The sequence below is a fragment of the Oryza sativa genome, chromosome 3 (genome assembly GCF_034140825.1).
Source record: "Oryza sativa Japonica Group chromosome 3, ASM3414082v1".
Taxonomy (NCBI): domain Eukaryota; kingdom Viridiplantae; phylum Streptophyta; class Magnoliopsida; order Poales; family Poaceae; genus Oryza; species Oryza sativa.
In genome coordinates, this window is record NC_089037.1 from 2555814 (window position 1) to 2581839 (window position 26026).

The window sequence follows — 26026 nt, forward strand, 5'->3', positions numbered from 1 at the left end:
AAAAGTACTCCCTCTGTGCCGTAAAAAACGAATCTACGTACAGATTTGTAGGACTAGAATATGTCACATCTTATACTAGGTTGTTTTTTTATGGTACGAAGGGAGTGCCTCAAAACCAAAGGAGGAACTTGGTATAGAAAATATAAAAATATAAATGCTAAAAAATAACAATTTTACGATCGTGTCACTATATCTTGCTTCGTCAAGATTAAAGCAAAGATTAAAAATGAGCCACTGCTTCGTTTGATAATATCATGATACAGAAACAGTGAGACAACACAACAAGGATTAAAAAAAAACCAGTGCAGACCGTGTGGTGGTGAGAGTAACAACATTACTATATACAGTTCAATGGAAAACGACACATCCATTCCATGGTCTTTTTAGTTGCAAATTGCAGGTCGGCCTTACAAGATTAAAGAAAACCATGGCACATGACGCACTTCCAATACATCGCAAAGAACACAAGAAAATTGCTCCACATCCCATGAACTGCACCATCGAGCTAGCTAGCTGATGGTTACCTGCAACTGCAAGACACCCTACCCTGCAACTCGCAGCACTTGTTTACCAAGCATCGGCACCAACTCGAACCTGAATACACGCCTCTTCATCTCTTCTTCTCATTTTATTTGATCCGGTCGGTCATACTGAGATGCGTCAGGTAGACGATCAAACGCGATGAGAAGGTGAAATTCGAGGCAGGCAGAGGATTGCTTTCAGGCTGCCCAATCTGTATAGAACTGCATTAACAAATGGTACGATCATTCTAGTTGCTCAGATACTCGGATAGCATGCCTCAATTCTCAGGCTGAAGATTCTGCCAGACGGTACATTCTGCTGATTCTTGATTAGTTTAGTTTGCAGGTCAAATGGCTTTGGGACATGTTAAGTTGAAGCTGCTTTCACTAGTGTTTTTTTTTTTGGGGAGCAAGGTTGGAGCTGCTTTTACGAAAGACGCGCACTTCCGGTTCAGAGAAGCAACAGTTGCTTCTCTCGACAGGAAACCATGCAGTAGAAATACCAGGTTCTGTTTTGGCCAAGAAAACCCGAGAAGGTATCTCGTGTACGGTGTAATGCCAGAGAGCTCGACGGGAACAGAGGATGGCCTCATGGCCGACATCATGTACCAAGGTGTACGAGATCATTCAGGTCGGAACAACGCGTTGCATAAGGATAATCCGGTCGTCAGCAAACAATGCATTCAAGCAGGCACAGGAACTTGACATACAGTAACGATCCAGCGATTAATGACCAGCTTTACTTTTCCGCATTTTGAAAGGCATCGACGAGCAGATTTATGACCAACCCCAAGTAGGGGTACTCCGTATCTGCCAACAACTTCGGACAACAATACTTTCAACCATGATTACACTGATAAAATTACAGCACGACACTCACTTCATTCAGTTTTCGCGCTGCAAGGAGGAGGCGAGCGCAACATCAAGCATCATCGACCACAGGACGGCCAAAGTCGGCAGACGAGATGACGGCCCGAACATGTCAAAGGTTTGGGGGAGGATGGGATGGGCAGCCGCACGCGGGTGGGTGACGCGCGGCCCGCCCGACTACTTTATTTACTGCGTCACATAAAGACCAAGCGCCACCGAATGCTACGCGACCCCCTCTCCCCCTCGTTTTTCTCCTCTTCTTTAAACCGCGCCGCGCCGCGCCTACCCAAATATATAACCGTGGGTGCAGCCGTGCGCCGAGCCGTGCGTGCAGCAGGCGCAGGCCGTGCTCGTGCTCGCTCGCTCGGGCAGTCGGTCTCCCTCCGCGAGGAGAGAGGAGACCCTTGGCAAGCGTGGAGGACGACTCGGTGCCGGCCGAGTGCGGCTGCTGCTGCTGCGGCTGTCTCCTGCCGTGGCCGCGAAATCATCGGGTTGGCCGGTGGTCGGCGCACGCAGGTACTACGTGGGACGGTGCCGTGTGGCTCGTCCGTGCGGCTCTGTTTTTTTTTCTCTCTCTCGGGTTTGGCGTTAAGTACGGTGAGAGGCAGCTGCTTCGCGTCTTGGTTTCTTGTTCTACCTTGCGTTTTGTTTGGTGTCTCGTCGTCGGTCTGGTCTGTGGTGGCCGGCGGCGAGATGGCCGAGCTGATTCAGAGGAGGTGAAAAACCTGAGAAGAGATGCAGAGCAGAGCAAGAAGTTTTGAGTTGATTTGCTTCTTCATTTTTGGTCTCTCTTCAGGTGCTAAGAGCTACAATACCTGAGAATTCAGTTAGTGGATCATCAGTTCGAGGAAAGCTGCGAGAAATGGAGATGGACTTGGCAGTCGAGCAGTACGGGTAAGCACCATTCATCATGTCTCCGTTCCTGTGGATGCAGTGGATCTTTTTTACTAGCAAGTCGTTACTGATCACTCGTTTGTTTCTCCTCCTTTTTTTCCTCTTCCATATGCAAGATGCGTGCATTACAGGAGGAAATGCAAGATAAGGGCGCCCTGCTGCGGCGAGATCTTCGATTGCAGGCACTGCCACAACGAAGCGAAGGTATCACCGTTTTTTCCTTGTCTCAGTATTACATGCTTTGAATTGTCTCTGGCTAGGAGAAAAAAACCTTATTGTTCTGCTTACTTTGTTACAGGACTCGTTGGAGGTCAGCATCAGCGACCGGCACGAGATCCCTCGCCATGAAATCAAGCTGGTCGGTGTCCCTGTCCAGTTATTTTGGCTGCCCTTTCCAGCGTATCACTATCGCTGTTACTTTATCGGATATTTTGCTGCATTTGATGCTAACTGTCGTGTCGGACATGATATTAGTAATTTGCGCTGCCCAATATTCTTGGAAATGATTGATTACTGCTGCTTCAGTTCCATCCTGAATTTCTTTTCCTTTTCTACTGTACGCTTATCCACTACTACTGTATACTCCCTCCGTCTCAAAATATAAGCATTTTTTTAGATTTCGACACATTTTTCGAGATATTATTATGATCAACAATATGTATAAAGATAAAATATTTTAAATAAAAATAGTTGTATATTATGATAGTTTGATTAATGATAAACTATTAGCATCAATTTTACATGATTGATTTTTTTTGTCATTAATAGTCAAAATTAGAAATGTTTGACTTTGCAATTTTCTAAAATTGTTTATATTTTAGGACAAGGAGAGAGTAGATACTTAGCCAGATTCTGTTGATTTTTTTGGCTACTTAATGTGTCCGTGCAGCAGTATAGGTGCGTCCTCCATATTAAGTACTCTCTCCGTCCCAGAATATAGCAACCTAGCATGGGATGAGACCTATCCTAAGACCATGTAAGAGAATAGTCAAGTGGGAGAAACTATTGTAGGCATGGTTCACCGTTAGTCAAGAACTCAGGATGATTTGAAGCACAGCATAGTTGCAAAAGAATAGATTGTACCATCAACTACACACTCCTATTATTGATGGCTGACTATAACTGGTGTTTCAGAAGTTACTCAAAGACTGAATGAACTATAACTAACAGTGCAAGTTCATATCCTAAAGATTGAATTGGTTGCATGTCCGATCTAGATCATTATCTGAAAATGTTCATACTAGATCATTATCTAAAAAAAAAAAATATTTCACTACGTGCCCATAGAATCTAGTTTTAAACTCAGCGTAAAAAAAGTCACCAGGTCACAAATAACTGCACAGATTAAGTAGAGAAGACAGCTGGAGTAAAACCAATAGCCGTTATCAAATTTCAGAATCTGCGACTGCTTGTATGGTTGAAACGGGCAAAGTCTGTTCTTTTGTGGATATGGATACAAGTCACTATCTCCCCTTTCGCCACTTTTGGTTGTTTAATCATAATGAGCCTCCTCCACCAATATAATGACCTTTTTTTTGAGATACCACCAAACCATATAGTGATCTTATTGAGACTGTTCTACCTTCCTCATCACAGGTTATCTGCTCTCTCTGCAACAAAGAACAGGATGTAAGTTGCCAATAACTAGTAAGAATAGTCATTATCTAAAAAAAAAACTAGTAAGAATAGTGTTTATCAGGTGTCATCAGATTTGGCTGTTCCCATCACATAAAATTCGTCCGCCTTTTGATTTGTAGGTACAACAGGATTGCTCCAATTGTGGGGCATGCTTGGGTAAATATTTCTGCGCAAAATGCAACTTTTATGATGACGATGTAAGCACATAAAGAACATTTGAACCTTGTGCTGTTAATGAAACTAAATAGCATTTTGATTATATTTTTTGGGTGGTATTTCTGTTCTTTTCTCTGACTTGCGTGGCTCTCGCTCTTGTTCCAGGTATCAAAGAACCAATTTCACTGCGATGGATGTGGCATATGCAGGCAAGTTGTGCTAAATATGCATTCCTGTGACGGAGTAATGAAATATGAGCCCTTTTTGATAAATCTCACCATCACATTTTACAGAACTGGTGGTGCAGAGAACTTCTTTCACTGTGACAAATGCGGTATGTTTAGGGTCGAGTGATTTCATCAATTTCAGATTTTGGTATTAGTAAATATTTGCATTGACAAATATTGTGGTTATCAGGATGCTGCTACAGCTATGTGCTGAAGGATTCCCATCATTGTGTGGAAAGAGCAATGCACCATAACTGCCCTGTATGCTTCGAGGTAAATATTTGTTGTCAGAGAAACCATGGACTCTGAAATTTTCTGTATTCTACTAAAATAAATTCCCTTATTTGTTTCTGTGCTAGTATCTATTTGACTCAACAAAAGACATCAGTGCACTGCACTGCGGACACACGATCCATCTGGAATGCCTATACGAGATGAGATCCCATCAACAGTAAGTAATCACAGATAAGACTTACACCATGGCCTCTCCCAACTGATTGCTGACTATGGTGTCAATCTGTGACATTTCGCCAGATTCTCTTGCCCGGTCTGCCTGAGGTCTGCTTGTGACATGTCCCATGCATGGCAAAAGCTTGATCAAGAGGTGCATTTTCCTTCTCCCATTGCACAGCTTATCCATTGACACTGACCATGTACATATACATACATACATACATGCATAGAACACCATCCAAATAACTCTTCACTCAGGTTGCAGCATCGCCGATGCCAGTGATCTATCAGAAGAAAATGGTATGTAAATTCAGTTACTTGTGTTCTTCAGTCCAACCAGGTAACTATACGCTGAACAAAAGTTTTTGTGGTTTTTTTGGCTCTGTCAGATATGGATCCTATGCAACGACTGTGGGACGACATCGAACGTGCAATTCCACATATTGGGACACAAGTGCCCCGGATGCAGCTCTTACAACACCCGGCAGACAAGAGCCGCCCCTGCTGCCGCGTGCTCCAGAGTCTGAATTCTGAAGAACAGTGAGATGAGAGCTAGTCTGAACTCCGAAGAACAGCGAGAGATTTGCACTGCTCTCTGCAGTCTGAAATGCCCAATAAAAAGATTTGCAGCCTGTGATTAGTCTCAAAGCCCATCAAAACGCAAACAACCGTTTGTTCTGAAATTTGGGCTCGTCCATGGTTTGTTCCCCCTAGTAGGCCGGTCTGGTGCTAATCTGGCCCAGCGTTGTGCTTTAGGCGGATTTCGACTTTGCTTGCCTGCTGGGCCTTGGCCGCAAGCGCCAGTCAGGACTCTGCATCGAGATGATTTTTATCATTACCGTGATTTTTATCGCGTTGTGCTTTCGCCGGTGAGGTATTTCTCGCAAAGAAAAAGGAACTAACGAAATGTGCTCGTCGTTCATTGGCATGCCGGTGCTTACGAGATTGAAATAAAGAAGTAGCGGTATGATCATCAAGCCTCGTGTGCGTTGTCCACTTTACAAAGCATCCTTCCTGTGACACTGATCACCATCATCACCAGTTCACCACCCTGTGACCCTAAAGAAGACGTCGACGTTGTTTGTTGCAAATAACCAATCGAAGGCAATCGTGGCATGTTTGTTAAGTTTTTTTATGAACATTTTAATTTTTTTTTACAAGTCATCATAAACTTGACTATATTCATCATCGGTCATCACTTAGGATGCATCCTAATTATACCCTTGAATTTTAGGAAAACATACAGCACGAAGGCAGAAGGGAGTGGCTCGATCTTGTTTTGCCAATGAGGTTGACATGCAACTGAAAGATATAATTCTAGCCACACTCTTGGAGCCAGACTAGGACCAATCGATCGTGCCCAAATCAGTTCCTGAGGCGAGCATCGCGACGTGATAGCAAACGGCTAAAAAAGCGTTACATCCAAGCGCTCCAGTTCTCGAGCACACGCCTCCGTCCTCGCTCGCCTGCGCGAACGCGACACCGCCCCCGGTCGCCACCACGTCCAACACAACACGACGCGGCCCCCGCGAGAAGTGGCTGAGCGAGCGGGAGCGCGCCGCACGGCACATGTCTGACGTCTCCCCCCTCCCACGCGCGCCGATCCCCCGCACCGCGCCTGGAAAAACGTTACACGTGCGCGGCTCGCAACGCTCGATTTCTCCGAACATCCCAGTGCCCCCACCACGCAGCCGCGTATGCTGCGCTTCCGTCTCGGCGTCTCGCACTCTCGCTGCTCGCTGACGGCCGCGGCTGCACCGCGCACGCACGCACCCGTGGGCCGTGGCCTCGCGCCGATTCCACAATCCACACCACTACTCCCCTCGCGCGCGGTGGCGTGCGCCCCAACGCCACGACGACGCGTGCCGCGCGGGAAGCGAGACAGCGCGGTGCGGCGCGGAGACACCTGGCCAAAGCGGCGTCCGCGCGGGCGCATCCGGGCCTCGGACCCACACGCAGCCCCCGTGGCCGTCGCGTCGCGTCGCGTCGAGTCGAGTCGTCAAACCGTAACTGATGAAAGTAGACCACCCGACGCATCATCTATCGTCGTTCCGTTTCGCTTTCTGACTTCCGCCTTTCCTCCTCGCATCGAAGAGCCTCGCTGCCTGCTTTATTCCCACTCCTCCCACCTCTCTCTCTCTCCTCCACACCACGCAGACGCGCACCAACCCGCCGGCATTCGCGTCCGGATGCTTTGCTTTGCCCGCCGCGATTCGATCCACGCCTGAGCGAGCGAGCGGGGCGAGCAACGCGCCCTTCCTTCCCTTGCCATGGCCTCTTCACCGGCGAGCAGCTACGACTGCTCCTTCAAGATCCTGCTCATCGGGGACTCGGCCGTCGGCAAGAGCAGTCTGCTCGTCAGCTTCGTCTCCGCCTCCCACATCGACGACGAAATCGCTCCCACCATAGGTGCGTACGGATGCCTTCCCCCCGTCCTCTCTGGATCTCGTTGATTCCTGCCTCCTCCTCCTGTGCTCAATATGTCCGCTTCCTTGCCTTGTCCCGATCAGGGAACAAGCCGACGCCGGCAATTAATTTTTGTCTCTATTATATACTGTATTAGTTTCCTGTTAATAGAGACGTAAAATATGTGCGTACTCCTACCTTTGTTGAAAGATGCGATGACGATGGTACAATTCTCGGTTCGGTGTAGAGGGATCACCAAACACTGGAGTAACCAAGCTGTGGACATCTCTGTGGTACTGTTGTTTCACGCACCTTGTAGCCCGTAGTACACTACTACTACTGCTTACTGATTGTTTTGCGATCTGTCTATGTATTGATGATCTAATTGAGAGTGACCTTGCTTGCGACAAGCCTAATTCCAAGGGACACGTTTGGATTTGTTACGTCGTCTAGGTGTGAAACCGTCAACTAAGCAGTAGCACATATCATGCATGTCTGCTCCTTTGTGTGAAGTTAGAGAATCAGTAAAAAAGAAGTTATCAGCGGAATTAGAGAATCAGTAAAAAAGAAGTGATCAGCGGTTTACGGCAACTGAATGGATAGCACTACCTCTTAATTTTAACACTACTACAAAACTAACTGTGCGGAAAGCTTGATCCTGAACTCTCCTCAAGATTTTTATGAATTGTAATCGTACTAACTACTATGCATGAATTGTCAGTAGTGAATTTGTTCAAGAGTCATGCTTGAAAATTATTCAGATCTAAATTGTTAATGGGGCAAAACCTTCTATATGTGCTCATTCTGGAATAATAAGGTAAAGGTTTATCACTTCAGTGGCAGGAATCCAGCTCATGTTCATGTACTGTATAAGTGTGCCCTCTTTGTTGAACTACCTATAACTTCATTCTATTTACTTCTACGAATTTACCTTGTTTCCACATTGATTTATCAGGGGTTGACTTTAAAATCAAATTTCTCACTGTCAATGGGAAGAAACTGAAGCTAACAATATGGGACACTGGTAAGTTGTTTTTTACTCCGTACATGTTTATTTGTGAAAATGGTGTTCTCCTGTTGATTTGTCAATATTTTTTAATGTTGGAAAGCAGCTGCCTTTGCCTTTTACCCCAAAGGCAGCTTCATTGTACCCAGAAAGGGGCCTATGAAAAAAGCTGTTTCCACTTTCCATTGCATACGTAGAAATAAGTAATACTCCTAGTACAAAGAAAAGGCTTTGGTTTTTCTCCTGTAAAGTTCAACTGTTCTTGCTGCATGATATTTGTTGGCTCAATCCTGTTCTTCTGTAGCTTATGTTATTTAATGATTTCAAAAGATTTCAATTGTTCATGGACTTCTTTTTATTGCTTGCAGCTGGCCAGGAAAGGTTTAGGGGAATCACAAGTTCTTACTACAGAGGTGCCCATGGCATCATTCTAGGTAATTCTATTCCCAACTTATGTTCAGGACCATCAATATTTCTAAGCATTTATCATGCCTACAGTACATTTTTATACCAATCTCACTGTCACTTAGGGCATATCAACTCTGAAAGTTGCTCGTATTGCATCCATGTATCACATTTTAGGTCACTTTTATCTCTGATATTGTGTGCATGCTCCAACGTGGTGTTGCATTGTCAGTTTGCCATCATTATTTTTCTGATACAGGATCTTTTTAATATAGTTTAATAGTGTGATTCCTGAACGATCTAGTGACTAGAATATCCTGCCACAAATTAGTTGTATTTGCTATTAGACAGTTGCTTCCTTTCCATCACCATGGCGCTTCATTGTTTTACTCAGTATTTGTGTGCTGATATCATGGGTTTTCTTTTCCACTGAGGTGAAAATTTACTATGACCATGTATGAACAAGTCTCAAACAACCCTCTTTTTTTTATGTTGCATCTGGGAAATTGAAAAACTTCTGTTGCAACCTAATTTGTAGGAAGAATAATATGTTTACTTGCTCTTTTATTCTGGAAAAAAGTGTTCCTGGTTAATTCATGGAAGTTTAACTTTCTGCTGTCTTCTTCTGTTAGTGTATGATGTCACAAAGAGAGAAAGTTTCACAAATTTGGCTGATGTATGGGCCAAGGAAATAGAATTGCATTCGACAAATAAAGAGTGCATCAAAATGCTTGTCGGGAACAAGGTGGACAAGGTAATCATTGTTTGCCTATTTAAATCAAATTATTATTTGGTGGGAACCTTGTTCCATTTCAGCTGCTGTTGATGCTTCCCCATTTCTAAAATATAAGTATTTATTGGTTCATCGATAACATGTTATAGCACTTTCTGTAACACTGTACAGTTTATAGTATCACTTCAGCACCTTATCATAGATAGCATTTGGTGTAATTACATAAGTGAGGTTGACAATTTCAGAGTACAGCTATTATAGTTGGCATGCGGGAAGAAAATAAATTTTCAATACACATGGCATTAGATTGTTACCAAACAAAGGAAGAGGTTAATGATCGAGGCCATTTTTCTTATAGGAGTTAGCACCTAAGATGAAATGGCAGTGCATGGTTCTGATATTTGATAATTCTACATTGTAGAATGAGGAAAGGATGGTGACAAGGGAAGAAGGTCTTGCCTTTGCCCAGGAATCTGGATGTCTTTTTCTTGAGAGCAGTGCCAAAACAAGAGAAAATGTGGAGAAATGCTTTGAAGAGCTTGCGTTAAAGGTATACTTGCAGAAATAATATACTAAGAGCAAGTTTAATAGTATAGCCCACTATTAGCTCCAATTCATCTATAGTCAATCTAATAGCCAATTCATACAATAGTTGCTTACTATACTATTAATATATGGTCCCACCCGTCATACGCACATTGCGTCTTGGAGTCCATGCTGTAGCTGGCTACAGTCTACAGATCTGTAGCCCGCTGCTCTTCTCTCTCATCGTTTATCTCATTAAAATATGTTTGTAGCTGGCTAATAGCCTGCTATTGTACCTGCTCTAAGCACTGTAGTCTTAACCTCTGCTTTGATTATTTGAACTAATGGATACATACAGGTTGACCTGTGAACTTATGAAACCAACTCCATGCAGTAGCATTATTGAAGTTAAAGCTGAACATATCTTTAGTTTGTAGCGTATTTTTGTTATGACAGTGCGCTTCAGAGTTCAGGCCTTGCAGTCTTCTGGCACATAACATTATTTTTCTCTGTGCAACCTGTCATGCATTTTTTTCTTCTTAATATAAGACTCTTGCTGTGGTGATATAGCTTCATAGGTTTCTTTGGTCACATGATCATATTTTTCTAAATGCTGTGAGTCCTGCATATGATGTCTTGTGCCATTTGTTCTGTTGGTTAGTGCAGCAATCACTGCGTATTGAAGTCATTAGCTATCCATTTGTGCGGTGTCTTTTGTGCAGCCTAGCAGTGGGAAGCAGTTTCTGGAGGATTAATGTTTTTTTAAGTGATTATATTTTCTTTCTCATCCTGGCATAGAACAAGTTCAACAAGCCTTCAAGCGGGGGCTGTCAACAACCCACCTGAAATCATCAGATCATTTGGCACATATTTTTAGAGGGCTGTGCTGTTAGGTTGCCTTTTCTTTGAGCTTTAGATTAGTGCTGCACTTATTCATGTCTTAGGAAGTCTTTTTTTTTTTTGTTTTCATCACAGTACCATATGTCCATCTCCACACCATTGAGTGTTGTGCAGCAAGTGTGTCAGTATCTTGTTATGCCATTTTTTGTGGCAATGCTTCTTGCCTTAGTTCCTGGTCTCCTGCAGTTTTCTTTGCTTTTATTTCTCCTTGAGAACCTATTGTTCTCTTTCTTATCCTGTTGTCACTCTTTTGATGGCTTATGCCTAGGAGTCTTGTGTGTTTAAATGTTCCATTATTAGGTTGTATGGACATATTCATTTTTTTCCTTCATTTCTCGGAAGGTTCATTTATGAAAGAATTAATCATGGAGTATGATTTCTTCTGCTTATTGAATCATACTCATCACCTGAGCATATGGAATATGTTCCTGTCTTATTGGAAGCATGTTACCTGTGGTACCAACAAAGAGCATGCTTGCGCCAGTTTAGTGACTCTTGTGTTCTGTAATTTATTTCTTTTTAATGTGATGTTTGCACATGGTGGTGCATGTGCAATGTTTAATGTGCCACATTTTTAATGTAGCTCTGGCACATGAGTGCATGAACTATATATATCCTTGAAGCGTACAACTAGCATTCCTTTTCTAAAAACAGATTTGTTTAAAATAAGCCAAAGTTTGAATTATTCATGAATATTTTTGCATCTTTCACCAAGCGTAGGAGGAAGAGTGTTGATGTACAACTATTTTCAGCTCCTGCTGAAGATTCTGCTTTTCACTAAAAAGTTATTTATATATTCTAAGTAGTTTTAAACAAGATTAAAGGTCATCTTAGTACCTTTTGATGTGACAATGTTATCTTGATAAAATTGTGTATTGTTTACTTAATTGTAATACAATATTGTATTGTCCTTATTACGACAATGTTGTAAATATCTTGTGGTGTGTCCTATTTCAGATTCTTGAGGTACCAAGTCTCTTGGAGGAAGGTTCTTCAGTTGTCAAGAGGAACTCTCTGAAACAGAAGCACGAGAACAAAGCAAAAAATGGAGGATGCTGTCAGTAGTTCCGGTTGCTGTATGCGAGCTCATGATGCTTAGACCTAGCATGTTCTTGTGTACTGATGTAAATGATTTGTACCTAAATGCTTGTTGGTGTAGCTGATGCGAGTTAAGAAGGAAATAACCACACGAAGTTTTTGGTGCGAACACTGGGAATTGATTTGTACAAAAGAAAAAGTTCTCCCTTCTAACTTCCTTCAGGTAGCAGTTTGGTGTGCTGAATGTGCCAGGATCATGTCGACTAGTCTTGTTTTCTGGAAATGTACATGTAATGGGATCCTGACAATTTGTCTTGCATATGGTGGAAGTATATATCTGGTGCATAATTCTGAATGATCTGTGTACAAAAGAAAAGGCGTATATCAGGAGCATATGGTGGAAGTGTCATTAACTTATCATGCAGGTAACAATTATTATCAACGAAGCTCTGTGACACTCTGTTAAACTGAATCAGTTGAATTATTCCAGATCTCACAGTAGTTTTCAGCTTGGACCTACAATGCCTGTGTCATTGACACATACTAATATTTTGCCAGATTATGTTTCTGTAGCAAGAAAGCTGAACCAGATGCTCACAAGGGGTTTGCATGTGCATGCGCCTGATAATTTGCTTAAACTCTTTTGCTCTCACTCTATTGTGCGCGCGGTGACTGCTTCCTGCGAACACTGAGGAGACAGTCATGATGAGCATGGGCTCCCAGATGAATGCATGTGAATGTGTGATGCATGCAGCCATGGAAAAGATGATCCCGCATATATCCGTGAGCGGATCAGATCTTCTCATAGGGATACCATAAAAAAGGGCACGGTTGTACGTACCTTTCATTTGTGCAACTAAGCAGCTTTCAGCGGAAGAAAAAGACAGTACAATCATTTCACAGGAAGGGGAACAAAACTGTACTCTTAGTATTTACCAGCGTCACAAGGAGGCATGTGTCATTACAGTTTAGTCCAAACATAGGCAACCATGCATACTTGCATAGGCAAAAACATTCAGGAGAGAGTTCAGTGTTGGCAAATGACAAGCAAAACGTTGTCCTCAGTCGCTAACACGGTGGCCTTGTAGTGGCGCCACAATTCTGCTATTTTTGGGCTAGCCATTCACGCAAGACCGCAAGATGACGACGCAGCTAGCTAGGCAGAGCAACCAAACCGAAGGGACAAGAAAGATCCAATCTAGGTGCTACCCTCATGGCAAGCCACAAGCGGTCAAGCGCAGGAGAAAGGCCATCACGTGTATGTACCGGCAAAACGAACAGTGACATGGTGGATGACAGTATAAACCACCACCACGGCACCACATCCTCCGTTACGTTCTACTCCTACGTCAGGTTCAGATTTCACCGGGAGAACCAAAGCCAGTGCAGGACACCAACCCCCGGGTGTCCGGAGTAGGCAGCAAACATTATGGCGACATTCTTGCTTTCTCGGCGCGCAGCCTCGCACACTGATCACCTCTCCCCTTCTCCGCGAATGGATTGAGCCAAACACGAGCGCCATGGGCCACGACCACGCTGGTTTTTCTCATAATTTCGTCAGGTGCATGGCACGGCCGCTCGCACGGGCTCCACCTCCACCCATCCATCCATCCAGCGGTGCATAGCCGAGTTTGGGGGTACATGTCATGTGACGAAGACGGTATCCGATGAACAGTGTGCCATAACAAGCAGTAGAAAGTTTGTCTGGCTTGCTACTACTCTACTAATCTATGGAGTATTTCACAGGCATTTGATGCGAGTGAGCATCAGGCGAGCCGACAAGATCATCGTGCAATCAGGTCGAGAGGGATGGGGCGTACGGCTCCATTTCTAGATATTTCAGAAACATGACAAAAAACCCATTAATTGTATTATCGATAGTAACTTTCAGTCTTTCATGAGGGAATTAATGGCTGCGAGTACCTTCACTAGTTGCGTGTAGTTATCTGGCAATAAGTTCATTAGCTAGCGACATCCTTCTCTCCACTGAGAAGAGACAAGGCATGCCAATAAAATTCCTATTTGGAATTACCGCTGCGATTAAACATGTCTGAATTCTACGGTTCTAGCACATATGCTTACTTCATCCGTCCAAAATAAAAAAAATTAATCTAGAAGAAGATATGATGACCAGATTGTTGTCTTAAGAGAAGTGGTTGAGTTTTTTTTTTTTTTTTGGAGAGAGGGAAGTACGAGCTAATGCAGACAACATGTGAGGTCCGTGTCACCTATCTATCGCGAAGCATCAACCACGAATTAACGTGGAGACAACGGGGCTTGGCACTGCTGGTTGCACGTATCGTCAACGAAAAGCTGAAAAAGAGGCGATCCAGTAGGTTCCGGAGGCCAAAGCGGCGGATCGTCCAAGCAATTCTTGTTCTTGCCATAAACACATGCTCTTGGTTTCGTTGCGCCAACTTTGTGTAGACTAATCATTCCTTTGTCTCGGGGTAAGGATAATTTATGTTGTTGATTCTTAGCTATATTAGCTCACACCAAACACATTACTGGGGTCCTAATCAAGACTCAAGAGACAAGCTAGGCGAGGACGACGGCTTGAAAACAAGATAATGCTAAGCTACAGACCATATGATTGATGTGGTCCATGTACACTTTAATGGCTTAAAAATATCCAGAGATGAATGGTATCAGAGCATCGTTCTTCTGAAGATTCGAACGAAGTAGTAGCAGTTTGCAACTTTGCACTGTTAGTTCAGAGCATTGACTGAATTACAGCAGAACAGAGCCAAGTGAATGTGAAAAATAACACTTGCAGTAAAACGGATTCATGCGGCAATCACGTTAATAACTGGACAGTCAACATCACCATACTAGCTTGATTGCATCATCAACAGAAACGAAGATGCTACTTATAAAAAAGAAAGAAAAAAAAGGAGAGGAGAAGATAGAGGAAGACAAGAGAAGGAGACGGTGATGTGTAGGCGTCGTCTGTCTCAAGAGTTAGTGGTGGGCCGGACGTCAGGGCGTCAGGCTGGCAGGGAGAGGCACGGGGCCTCTGGACGCATTGCCAGCGACACGCATAGGGCCGTTTTGGATCAGTGTCAAAACGGTGCCCTACCAATATTTTGGTAGTTTAAATAGTGTATATGGTGGTTTTGGTTTGAAGCCAAAGCTTATTCTAGTTTGATATTTTCTATACTCTACTCAAAGCTTATTCTAAATTGGTCTCCAACCAAATATAACTCTACCCTATAAAAAAAAAAATTAGTAGTGCCAAAACTTACCTAGATTTTGGCACTACCAATATTTTGGTAGGGTATTAAACCAAACAAACCCATAGTCGCCCGGACTTTCATCAGCCCCTGCGCCTTTGTTGGTAGTAGTAGGTACAGTACATTCCACGGTGGACAAAAACTAAAAACTCAACATGATGGGATGGGAGTGATAGCTACGTACACTATTGAATAGTTTCTCATGGTCTTGGACTTGGAGTGATTTGCTCTCAACAGTAGAGAGTTGTTGGTTCACCAATTACCAACTGTAATAACTAGGACTGACCACAAGTAGAATGACACCGTACGAGTAGCTGCGAAATTACGCATCGACATGGCAAGTATCTGTGCCAACTTTGCATCGATGAGATCGGATCAGAAACAGTATGCCAAACCAACCCCACCCAACCCACGCGAGAACCGTGGACCACGACCCCATTTACACGCGCCGTCGACCGCATCTCATCTCATCTCACCGTTGGATCGCGCGCGCGAGAGAGAGAGACGCCTTGGAACGGAGCCGCGCGCCGCGCATGCACATGGTGCGCGCGCGCGCGTCTCGACTCCGTCCCAATCGATCGATCGATCGCGCGAGCCGCCGTCCAGGCCCCGACAGCCACAGCGCGGCCTTATCTCCACTGCTCCCCCACTCCGACGTGGCGCGCGTACCATACCATTCGTCGTTACGCGCGGCCGCATTATTGGGATGATGCAACTCTGCAAGCTACGGGCCCTCGGGTCTTGAAATTAACCGCACGGATTGGATTCGAGAAGATTTTAAAACTTTTCAAACAAGCAAACGAGTCGTACGTAGTGCGGTACTGGTTGCGAATAGCGATCGAATTTGACTAGGAAAAAACGAAGGAACTCAGGCAAATGCATGCACAGTTTTACAGAAGCAAAGCAACGGGTTCCCAAAGGTCCACACTTACAGTACGTTCAACGTACAACTGATCCAAGCAAATGAAACAGGTTTGATGATGCACTGATGCGAGAAACTAAACGGTTGGATCGGAGTCGGAGACGAGGCGATCATGGACAAGCGGCGGCGGCGGCGATGAGCTTAGTAGTCGGTGGTGGGGAGCTGCTCGTGGGTGTGGGAGATGAAGAGGACCTCGTAGATGACGCCGGCGAGGCCACCGCCGATGAGTGGGCCAACCCAGTACACCCACTGGGACTCCCAGGACCAGCTGACGAGGGCCGGGCCGAAGGAGACGGCCGGGTTCATGGAGGCGCCGTCGAACGCGCCGCCGACGAGGATGTTCGCGCCGACGATGAAGCCGATGGCGATGGGGGCGATGGTGCCGAGGCTGCCCTTCTTGGGGTCAACGGCGGTGGCGTACACGGTGTAGACGAGGCCGAAGGTCATGACGATCTCCAGCACCAGGGCCTCCCACACGGAGACGCCGGTCAGGCCGAAGGTGCCGGTGGCGAGCCCGCCGGTGGAGAAGCGGAGGAGGAAGCACGCCACGGTGGAGCCCAGGAGCTGGGCGATCCAGTAGAGGAGGCCGCGGAACAGGGTGATGTTGCCGCCGACGAAGGCGCCGAAGGTCACGGCCGGGTTCACGTGGCCGCCGGAGATGTTGGCGCCGACGGACACCGCCACGAACAGGGCGAAGGCGTGGGCCACCGCCGCCGCGATCAGCCCGGCGGGGGTCGTCGCTCCGCCGCCGGTCAGCTTGCCTGCGTACGCGCATGACAGTTAGGTACACGTAAGAAGAATTCAGAGATCGAAATGGTAATTTAATTTTGTGGATTTGCTTATGATTTCTCGTTTGTGTTCTTCTTTTGGTCATGTTACTGATTGTATTACTCTTTTGCTTAACTAAGCTAGTGGATTTTGCTACTCTGAAAAAAATATATATTATTTTAACCTTCAGTATTTCGTTGTAAAATAATATGTTTGAGCAATTGCTAAGCTATGGAGTTTGGAAACAATTTATGCTCCTAATTCTAATTAACCATATTATTTTGTCTGAAAAGTTTTTTTTTTGCTTCTAGTTCTTGGCACAAGCACATGGTCTGTGACTGCCACATCATTGACTGAAACAGAACTACTGAGATCCCTTCGTCCACGTAATCAGTAAGGGCAAACCGGTCATTTGGGCCCAATCATGCAACCTAAAAGCCATACCACTTTTTATTTCACGAACTTTTGACTTTTTCTCAAAAGAAAATTTTCTTTCAACTTAATTATCATAGCACGGCGTCTAGTTTCTCTCACTCCTGCAAGGACGGAGAGAAAAAAGTTTTGTATATCTTCCCAAACTTTTTTCTCCCCCACATGTCTTGTGTTATTTTGAGGGATTAATTCATGCGTTGCTAAACTAGTCCACAATTAAGTCCTGGACTTTGTAGTATCATCATAGTATATGGAGTGGATTTGCAGTGGCAGTGACAACACACAAGGTGGTTAAAATTAAGGTCGGCGACTTACTGAAGGCCATGCCGGAGCCCTGGCCGGCGAAGACGAAGATGAGGGTGGAGATGAACTCGGCCAACGCCGCCTTGAGTGCACCCGGGTGGTACACCTCCTGGTGGCTCCCCACGGCGATGTTGCGGATCGGCATCTTGCACTACTCCCTTCTGCTGCTCTCTCACTCAAACTAGAAGAGCTCAGAAATGGAGTGGTGTGTGTGTGGCTGCCTGTGTGGTGCGGAGACGGGACGGGAGAGAGGCCGGTATATATACACCCAGCGCAGCGCATGCACGAGAGACACCGGGTGTGGCCGGTGGCGAGTTGGCAACACATGGGGATATTTTTTTTTTCTTTTCTTGTTTCTCTCGCTTTCTCTTTCGAGTGAGTCACGAATGTGATCGTGTGAGGCTGTGCTCACCCCTCCGGATTTGCCATATTACGGTTATCGGTGAAGTTTCTAGAGATCAGTAGGGTGTGGTTTGTGATTTTGGAAAATTAGCCGGGTACTTGTGCGTATAGCAAGCTGGTAGGTGCTGGTTTTGGGGATTAATGAACGACATGATGGATAAGGATATGATAGAATTGAATACAAGCTCTCAGATGAAAATATGGAAAAAAAAAATTAAAACTTGACCTGTTCTGTGTCACAGCTAATGGAGCTACGTAATAAAACACTGGGGATGAACCGTGAGTAGCACTACCGAATGTTTATTCAGGCAGGCTGCTAAGCTCGAAATTAAGCTAGCACCAGTGATCAAAGTCGACGATTTGTTGTCCAGTCCTCGGCATCATCTGTGCTTGTTTTCCTTGCAACATGCTAAGGACGTGTATGGTCTGTTGCAGTGTTGTTGAAGCTTTTTTTTTCACGAACGCGCAAAAAGATTACACGTCAATATATTAGAAGAAAAGAATTTAATTTACACGACGCAATCAGCTAGACCGGCTTATGCTAGGGGAGAGAGAAAAAACAAAAATAGAAAACTGAAAAAAGAAAGTGTTGTTGAAGCAAACACTACTGAATTTTTACAATCAAGATATGGATATCTGTAACAAATTTTGTCGTCAGTCTCACGCAGAGCTCCGTTAAACAACACGATAACACGATCATCGCTTGGTATTACTCTCCCTCCGGTTCCATATTAATTGAGATCAAACTTTTATAATTTTGACCATCAATAACTTTAAAAATATTTAGTTTAAAGGAATTAGAACATCATATATAGATTTGTCTTTCAATGCAATGTAATAAAAGTAAACATGCTTTTATTTATCTATTATGTAATTAAAGGAATAGAAAAAAGAGACTCTATGTTCGCTCTCATGGCCTAGAAATTCTCACATTAATCGGAGAAAAAGAAAAAGCAGAGTCTATATAAAAATACAATTTAGAAATAGCTGAAATTCAGAATTAAAAAATAAGAAATATTAGAAGAGTAGACTAGAGTAGTTATTACACATTAGTAGTTTTGAAAAGTTATTGCAAAATTTAAAATTATGTTGTCATTGTAATATATTTTAATAATATAATGAGAAAACATATATGCTATTATATGAGAGAAAATATAATGATGCTAGCCGCACAATCTGCGTGGGCCACCATGCTAGTTATATATATTATAATAGAAAAATAAGATCAAAGACATATTTTATAGACCGTGTTATTATCTAAAACGTCAATTAAAATAAAACTGGAGGGAGTAAGCCGTTAAACAACACGATCACACGAGCGTCACTTGGTAATCAAGCTCGGATTGTGAGGGGGGAGGCGACAGCAACCGGGGGGCGGGCGGCTTGCCAGCTCAGCCACGCCGGCCGAGGAGCTGTCAGCGAGCCACGTGTGCGGGGGAGGCAGGCCTCGTGGCCCGTGTGGATTCGGAGGCTGGGCGACGTGACGTCTCACCACAAATCCCTCGGGATTGGCTGATGGGTTCTTTTGTCCCGGCAGCGGGAAGTGATCTGGGATTGGCTGCGTTGCTCCGGGGCGGCGAGGTAGACTGATTGCTGATTACGGCCGTCGCTTCTACGGCTAGCGTTTAGGGATTAACGTGTTCTCCACTATTCTTTTTTTGTCTCTGCCGTGATTGATAAGTGCAGGGTGATGCTTCTAGCGACTTCGTCAGAATTATTTTCTCAATATTTAACCACAAAAGTTTGATGGTTATCCTCAAGAAAAAATCAGGGGTAACACATTCATCTAGAAATCCAAGGGGTAGTATATGTCGTGAGAACTTTTAAGGTATAATATACTACTGTAAGTATACATAATTTAACGGTGTATACTGATTTGAATTTTTTAGTTAATTAGATTGCAATATAAAATTTGAAAGGGTAATAAATTGTGCTATCATCACGTGTTTCGTCATCAAATGCGCTCAGGATACTCCTACCATAATGCACGATAAGATCTAGGACTAAGTACTCTCAATTACAGTCAATTTGAACCCAAAATTACTAAAGTGTATTTTAAATTTTCTATCAAATTTCTAATAAGTCCTTCTAAATACTGCCAGTATATATTGGTAGTATATCGTACCGTAAAATTTCTATATGTCACACGCTCTCATAGTCTTGTTATTTTACCTGAAGTGGCAACATCGAGATGGTATTAACGTCATTCTTGGACGGTCGAAAGAGGACACGGTTAACCCATTTCTCCTTTTGTTCTTCTTGAAATGCAAACCCTTGGCAGTAGTAGCAACATTCATCCATCCATGACCATTTGGATTCCACTCCGGAGTTAACAATTCCTGAAGGAGCGGCTACGCAAATTTTAATTCGAACAGTGTCATCACCCTCGACAAAAACAATCATCCGGCCCATATATTTTTAGGAGTAGCTATATTTATAGCGCCATAATTTTCACAAAAAATAGTCACCATATATTTACATTGTAAGTCCCTAAATTACATATGTAATTTTAGTGTATTTACAATGTAAGTTTCAAAATTACATATGTAAGTCTCTAAATTATATATGTAAGTTGAATGTAATTACAATGTAAGTGCAAGACAACGTCTATATTTTGCATTGTAGATTACATATATTTATATACTATATACATATACATATGAGTAGAACCATCAAAAGCTTAAACTAATGAAGCATGTTAAGTTTTAATTAATCGTGTAATGACAGCAGAGAAATACTAAGGACCTGAGTGGACTGAACAACATCTGACGGGTCAGAAATTTGAGTAATCAGCCATAAAATATGGCGACATCATTTTAGCAAATCCGTATATTTTTTCTCTCCATACGTCGGTTCGTACGATGGTGACACGTCAGCCACTCAGAGCTGCTCGTTTCTCGGCGCGCCACGTCAGATGCTGTGCTGCACGAGAGCACCCCCCCCAGCCAATAATTGGGTGACAGCTACGGCTGAAATTACCGTCCTGCCCCTCGGGTTCTCGAAGAATCCACTCACACTCACTACGACGTGATACATGCGCCGGAGAACCAATTAGTCCACACTAACCTCCAGGATTAGGAGAACCACTAATTACACAACTATTATCCGCGTGATTATATTAAGAGGAGGGCTCACCCTATCCACATGATTTGTTTTTCATACAGCAGCTGGCTCCACCATTTGCAAAACCTTTTGTTCTTTAATTTCTTACTATCTGCCTCCGTGTTCTTGCCGTTTGCAACCCAGTCACATGCATGCATCAACATGTTACTACGAGAAGAGATCGATCGATTGATCACGAGATATTTATCCACAATAGGAGAGGGATGCACGGATGACTTGATGTAATTTTAGCACATGTAGTTTGGAATTTTGGAACTAATACGTGCTCGAGATCTGATCCAATTCTTCCTAATTACTACCTCCGTTGACCATTCGTTTTATTTAAAAAATTAGTACAAATATTAAAAAAGATAAATCATACTACTTTTGATAATAAAACAAGTCATAGTTAAACTAAATAATAATTCTAAAATATTTTAAATAAAACGAATAATCAAATATTAAAAAAAGTCAAAACGATCGGTAATATAGGACGAAGGTAGTAGAGTTTACTCCTACTCAGTACATATTAAGATAAGATCATGTTGTCATTACCGGTAAACTCTGGCTTCGCCTTGCATGTGATGGGGCCTAGCTTGACTTGCCCCTGGAGAGAACTGTATGATCTCTGCAATACGATCGAACTGTTTGCATTGCAATGCACATGTGTATGCGAGAAAAGTACTTCTTAGTTATCACCTGATCCAATCACAAATTGGTGATAAAATGAAGTGGATGGATCTAATCTAAGTCGTTGCCTTGCTGGATGAGGATTTCATTAATTGCGTGGATCAATTTGTTCGCGCGAGCTTTGATCTGATAGGGAAAGATATTTTTGTATATCATTAAGTGTATTTAAAATACCTTGGAGAAACTTGAATGTGCGACAATTTCCGCGAATTATGAGCTGGCTAGTGCTCTTGGTCAAATATTTGGATGTGCTTCTGAGCTGGAGAACTTAGCTTGTTTAGTTAAGACATAACAATTCAAGGCAATTTGGTTAGGTGGCACTATCCTATACTTAAGCCAGACTAAATTAAGCATTGTTTCCATAAATATGTCGCCATCAATTAAAGAAAATGGAGTAGGCATTGCCCTTTTCCCTATAAGAATTTATAAATAAGCAATGCATATTTTTGTACCTGTTCTTAAATGAAAACAAAAGTATCCATAAGGCATAAACCACAAAATGCCATCTCTTTGCCACCTGCTTCTTCAGACCGGGTTTCTTGCCGATCTTCTTCGCCATTTTTCTGATGACAAGTAGTACTTGACTACCTTTTCCATCTAATACATTTTTTTTCTGGAAGGGTGGCCGTTTTTCATTTTTTTTTAAAAAAAAAATTCCGGGCTACAAATACCAAGCTTTGATTCTTTTTCCCATTTTTAGAGAAAACATTGAGCACTGATGATTTTGCCGTTTAGACTTTGACGTCTCCTCTCTTTGATACGGCCCATTCAGATCGAAGATGAGTACTCCAGCACGGCCCACATATGACACTTCCTGGGCTTGCTATCTCCGTGTCCATCCACGCACTTACGGGGACGCTTAATGCGTGACTGACGGCAGGCGCGCGACGCCCCCAGTACTACTGCTACTAGTAGTACACTAGGAACCAGTTATTCCCTCCATCTAATTTTAATAGTTATATTTCTAAATTTAAAAAATTTAATTTAGATAGTCATATTTCAATCTAACAACCTATACTCTTAATGACTTTTTCGGATTTAATACATGACTCTCTATTCTTCCACACAAGATTGGCTACATGGGCATCGAAAAATGTAAATTTTAATGAATCGCTTGTTTACGAGATATAACTATTAGCATGTTTAAATGGATGATAAATAGAATTACTTATCCTTGGTCTGTGTGCCAAGATAAAATATGACTATAAAAAGTAAATGGATGGAGTATTTACTACCAGTATTACTACTAGTAGTACTACTACACTATTACTACTAATACTACTATACTACTACTATAAACAAATATATATTTTTGTTGTATAAAAAATATACACATATACAAACTTTGTATATGATGTGTATAAACTTTGTATACGATGTGTACAAACTATGATGTATACAAACTTTGTGTACTATTTGTGCAAACTTTATATACGTAAATGTTAAAAAATCGAAAAAACCAAAAAACACATCACGTGTATACGTATACAAGTATACAAACTTCATATACATACGCATACAAAGTTTGTATATATGTATGCAAACTTTATATACAGCGTATACAAAGTTTTTATATATACATATACAAACTTTGTATACACGTATATAAACTTTGTATAACGTATAAAAAATATGTATACGTATATGTTTAAAAAAATAAAAAAATGAAAAGAAAAAACCAAAAAAAGAAACCTAAAATGAAAACCGCAAAAACGGAAAGAAAAAATGAAACAGGAAAAAAAAAGAGTAAATTGAATCGTCAGTACACGAACTTGTCAGGTGGATGCAATCTAGTGCACAAACTTGTAAAATGCTTGTTTTGGTGCATGAACTTGTGTGGTGCGTGCGGGGAAGTCAAAAAGGACACTATATGACTAATCCTATTGATTTAGGGGGTGATTAGGATGCTATGTAAACATACATACATACATACATACATACATACATACATACATACATACATATATATATACACACACACATACATACATATATATATATGTATGTATATATGTATATATATGAGAAGGTTGACACTAGACTTACACCTATTCAATAAAATATAGAATAGGATTTAGTGATAGTAGAAAAAGATTAAAAATATCGAGCACTGATATAAGGGTTAGAAACATATAAAATTCATCATTTCAATGATGAAGGATAAAGTAGAGACTAAATTTATAAATATTGCATGTCTTATACATACTCGCTACAGGTATACACGTCGCATCCTAACCAACATTAACTTCATAAAATTGACATTACCAAGTTATTTTGGTCATCGTTCGTACGAACTAGACAAGTTCGTGTACTGAAATGAGCATTTTACAAGTTTATATACTAAATTGCACCCACCTAACAAGTTTGTGTACCACCAATGTAATTTACTCAAAAAAAAAAGAAAAGGAAAAAAAACCGCGCGGGCCCCACCCTGTGCACGCGCTGCCGCCGCGGCCCTCTCCGCGCGCGCCACGTTCCTCGCCGCGCGGGAGGACGTGCGTGCGGCTAGTCGCGCATTAGCAGTTTCGCTTACGCATCGGCCTCGGTGGTTTGCCACATTTGTTAAGGCTTTCGAAGTGGGTTGGGCCATAATGCTTCGTCCTCTGACCTCGTCTGCACCGGTCGGACAAGCCCAATAAATTTCAGACCGTCAGCCCATCACCCTCGCCGTAAGCCTGTGTAGGCTCGCTCTTTCCCTCCTCCCTGCCACAATAGAATCCCAGAAATTGCCCGTTTAAAAAGCAAAATGTATTGGTCCGTTGTAAAGGAAAACTGGAGTACTAGTATCTAGTTTGAATTCAAATCTCAAAAATAAATAGTAAATTGAACAAAGCGAAAATGGACCGACAAGACTTGTTCCTGGCAATAAAAATTGACAGCGGCCAACGGAGATTCTCACTCGAGGAGGCAGGAAGATCCCATTAACCCCGCGATTTTTCTTCATTCCTTTTGAACTCCGTACACCGTAGTGGCGATTTCAAAATTCAAAACCTCCCTCCCCTCAACGTTCCGATTCCAAACGCAAATCCAGCCCACGCCACGCCGCCGATTATTCCGCTGGCGATCGGCAACGACTCCTTGCCCTATCCGCCGCGCGCGATCCAGACAGTCCATGTCTGATCCAACGGCCGCGCCGATCCGGCTCGGTTTTAAATAGATGCGCTACGCTCCCCCACCGGCCACCCCGTCCGCTCCTCCTCCCTTTTCGGCCGCTGCTTCACACCATCCGCATCCTCCCCGCTCGCCGCCGCGCCGCTCCAAGTTTCTTTCGTGGTACGCGTCTCCCCCCACAAATCCGTTCGATTCCTCGCGTTTTCCTCCACTGGGTTTCTCGTACATCCCGTTTCTTCCGGATTGCTGCGTGATTTGGGATTTTGGTTGTTTGGTTGGGGCTTTTTCTGAGTGATTTTGGGGATTTTTCTTGTAGAGGAGTTGATCGAGGAGTTGGGGTTGAGATGGGCCAGATCCAGTACTCCGAGAAGTACTTCGACGACACCTACGAGTACAGGTAGATGAGAATCCCCTCTTCTTGAATCTTCTCGTTATCTCCGTTGCAAAACCCTAGTTTCTGATCCTTTTGGCCGGCGCGGCGCAGGCACGTCGTCCTTCCGCCGGAGGTCGCCAAGCTCCTCCCCAAGAATCGCCTTCTCTCCGAGGTAACCTTCAAGATCTCCAAATACATTCGTGTAGAATCGCGTTCCTGGTTGGATCGATTCGTTGATTGTCTGATTGGGGAATGGGGGTTTTTCCGATGGGGTTTATTTGCAGAACGAGTGGCGCGCGATCGGAGTGCAGCAGAGCCGCGGGTGGGTGCACTACGCGATCCACCGGCCGGAGCCGCACATCATGCTGTTCCGCCGCCCGCTCAACTTCCAGCAGCAGCAGGAGGCAGCCGCGGCTGCAGCGGCGCAGATGCTGCCCAAGTGACTGCCCCCTCCACGCGGCGATGGCGGCGACCCGGGGTTGAAATGTGCGAAACCCTAGCCCCTTTACATCTCTTAAAGGGGGTTCGCGATACTGCTAATTTACTTTCGTTTGTTAGTTGGAAATCTTAGTGATGTTGGTGGTGTCCACCTTGTGTTCGTGAGAATGCCCGAGTAGGAACTGGCATGTAAACGTCTGTGTTATCTTGGATACTTTTCATTGCTAAGCTATTATATGTGATGCTGGTACTGTTGTTAAACTGTTACAACTTACTACTACTATATGTGACATTCTGATTGTGGTCATGCTTAGCATTTCTTTCTTTTGTCCAGCATTCTGGGTATAAAGTGCAATGATCAGTAGAGGCATAACGACTGGTGAATGGACTTATTGCATTTTTAAACTTTGTGTGGTTTACAACAAACCTTGATGGTGATTGGTGCGTGTTCTGCATTGTCTCACTAATTAAGGTGTGATC

General features: G+C 43.3%; 4 protein-coding genes across 6 annotated transcripts; 3 read left to right on the forward strand and 1 right to left on the reverse strand.

The window, feature by feature from the left end:
• The first annotated feature begins 1595 nt into the window (after positions 1–1595).
• Positions 1596–5603, forward strand: LOC4331606 (E3 ubiquitin-protein ligase RZFP34). Of its 3 annotated transcripts, XM_015773225.2 has the most exons (13): positions 1596–1907; positions 2188–2285; positions 2402–2489; positions 2584–2643; positions 3882–3914; positions 4043–4120; positions 4245–4288; positions 4373–4413; positions 4497–4579; positions 4666–4757; positions 4841–4910; positions 5018–5059; positions 5149–5603. In XM_015773225.2, exons 1-13 carry the CDS (start codon positions 1611–1613, stop codon positions 5284–5286), a joined length of 1164 nt encoding a protein of 387 aa, XP_015628711.1. In that variant the 5' UTR covers positions 1596–1610; the 3' UTR covers positions 5287–5603. The 3 variants fall into 3 exon arrangements, with proteins under 3 accessions (XP_015628711.1, XP_066164381.1, XP_066164382.1); XM_066308284.1 differs by having other exon boundaries at positions 5018–5603; XM_066308285.1 differs by lacking the exon at positions 1596–1907 and adding an exon at positions 1979–2107 and having other exon boundaries at positions 5018–5603.
• Positions 5604–6824: 1221 nt separating this feature from the next.
• On the forward strand, positions 6825–12127 carry LOC4331607 (ras-related protein RABC2a). Its single transcript, XM_015777788.3, has 6 exons — positions 6825–7168; positions 8121–8189; positions 8540–8605; positions 9209–9330; positions 9731–9859; positions 11692–12127. The coding sequence occupies exons 1-6, from the start codon at positions 7030–7032 to the stop codon at positions 11797–11799; spliced, it is 633 nt and encodes a 210-aa protein (XP_015633274.1). The 5' UTR covers positions 6825–7029; the 3' UTR covers positions 11800–12127.
• Positions 12128–15806: 3679 nt separating this feature from the next.
• Positions 15807–17664, reverse strand: LOC4331608 (probable aquaporin TIP1-1). The gene is made up of 2 exons (NM_001402043.1): positions 17443–17664; positions 15807–16688 (listed from the first exon to the last, which is right to left on the reverse strand). The coding sequence occupies exons 1-2, from the start codon at positions 17573–17575 to the stop codon at positions 16069–16071; spliced, it is 753 nt and encodes a 250-aa protein (NP_001388972.1). The 5' UTR covers positions 17576–17664; the 3' UTR covers positions 15807–16068.
• Positions 17665–24805: 7141 nt separating this feature from the next.
• On the forward strand, positions 24806–25865 carry LOC4331610 (cyclin-dependent kinases regulatory subunit 1-like). Its single transcript, NM_001417194.1, has 4 exons — positions 24806–24897; positions 25052–25132; positions 25220–25280; positions 25393–25865. Exons 2-4 carry the CDS (start codon positions 25080–25082, stop codon positions 25549–25551), a joined length of 273 nt encoding a protein of 90 aa, NP_001404123.1. The 5' UTR covers positions 24806–24897; positions 25052–25079; the 3' UTR covers positions 25552–25865.
• Positions 25866–26026: the final 161 nt, after the last annotated feature.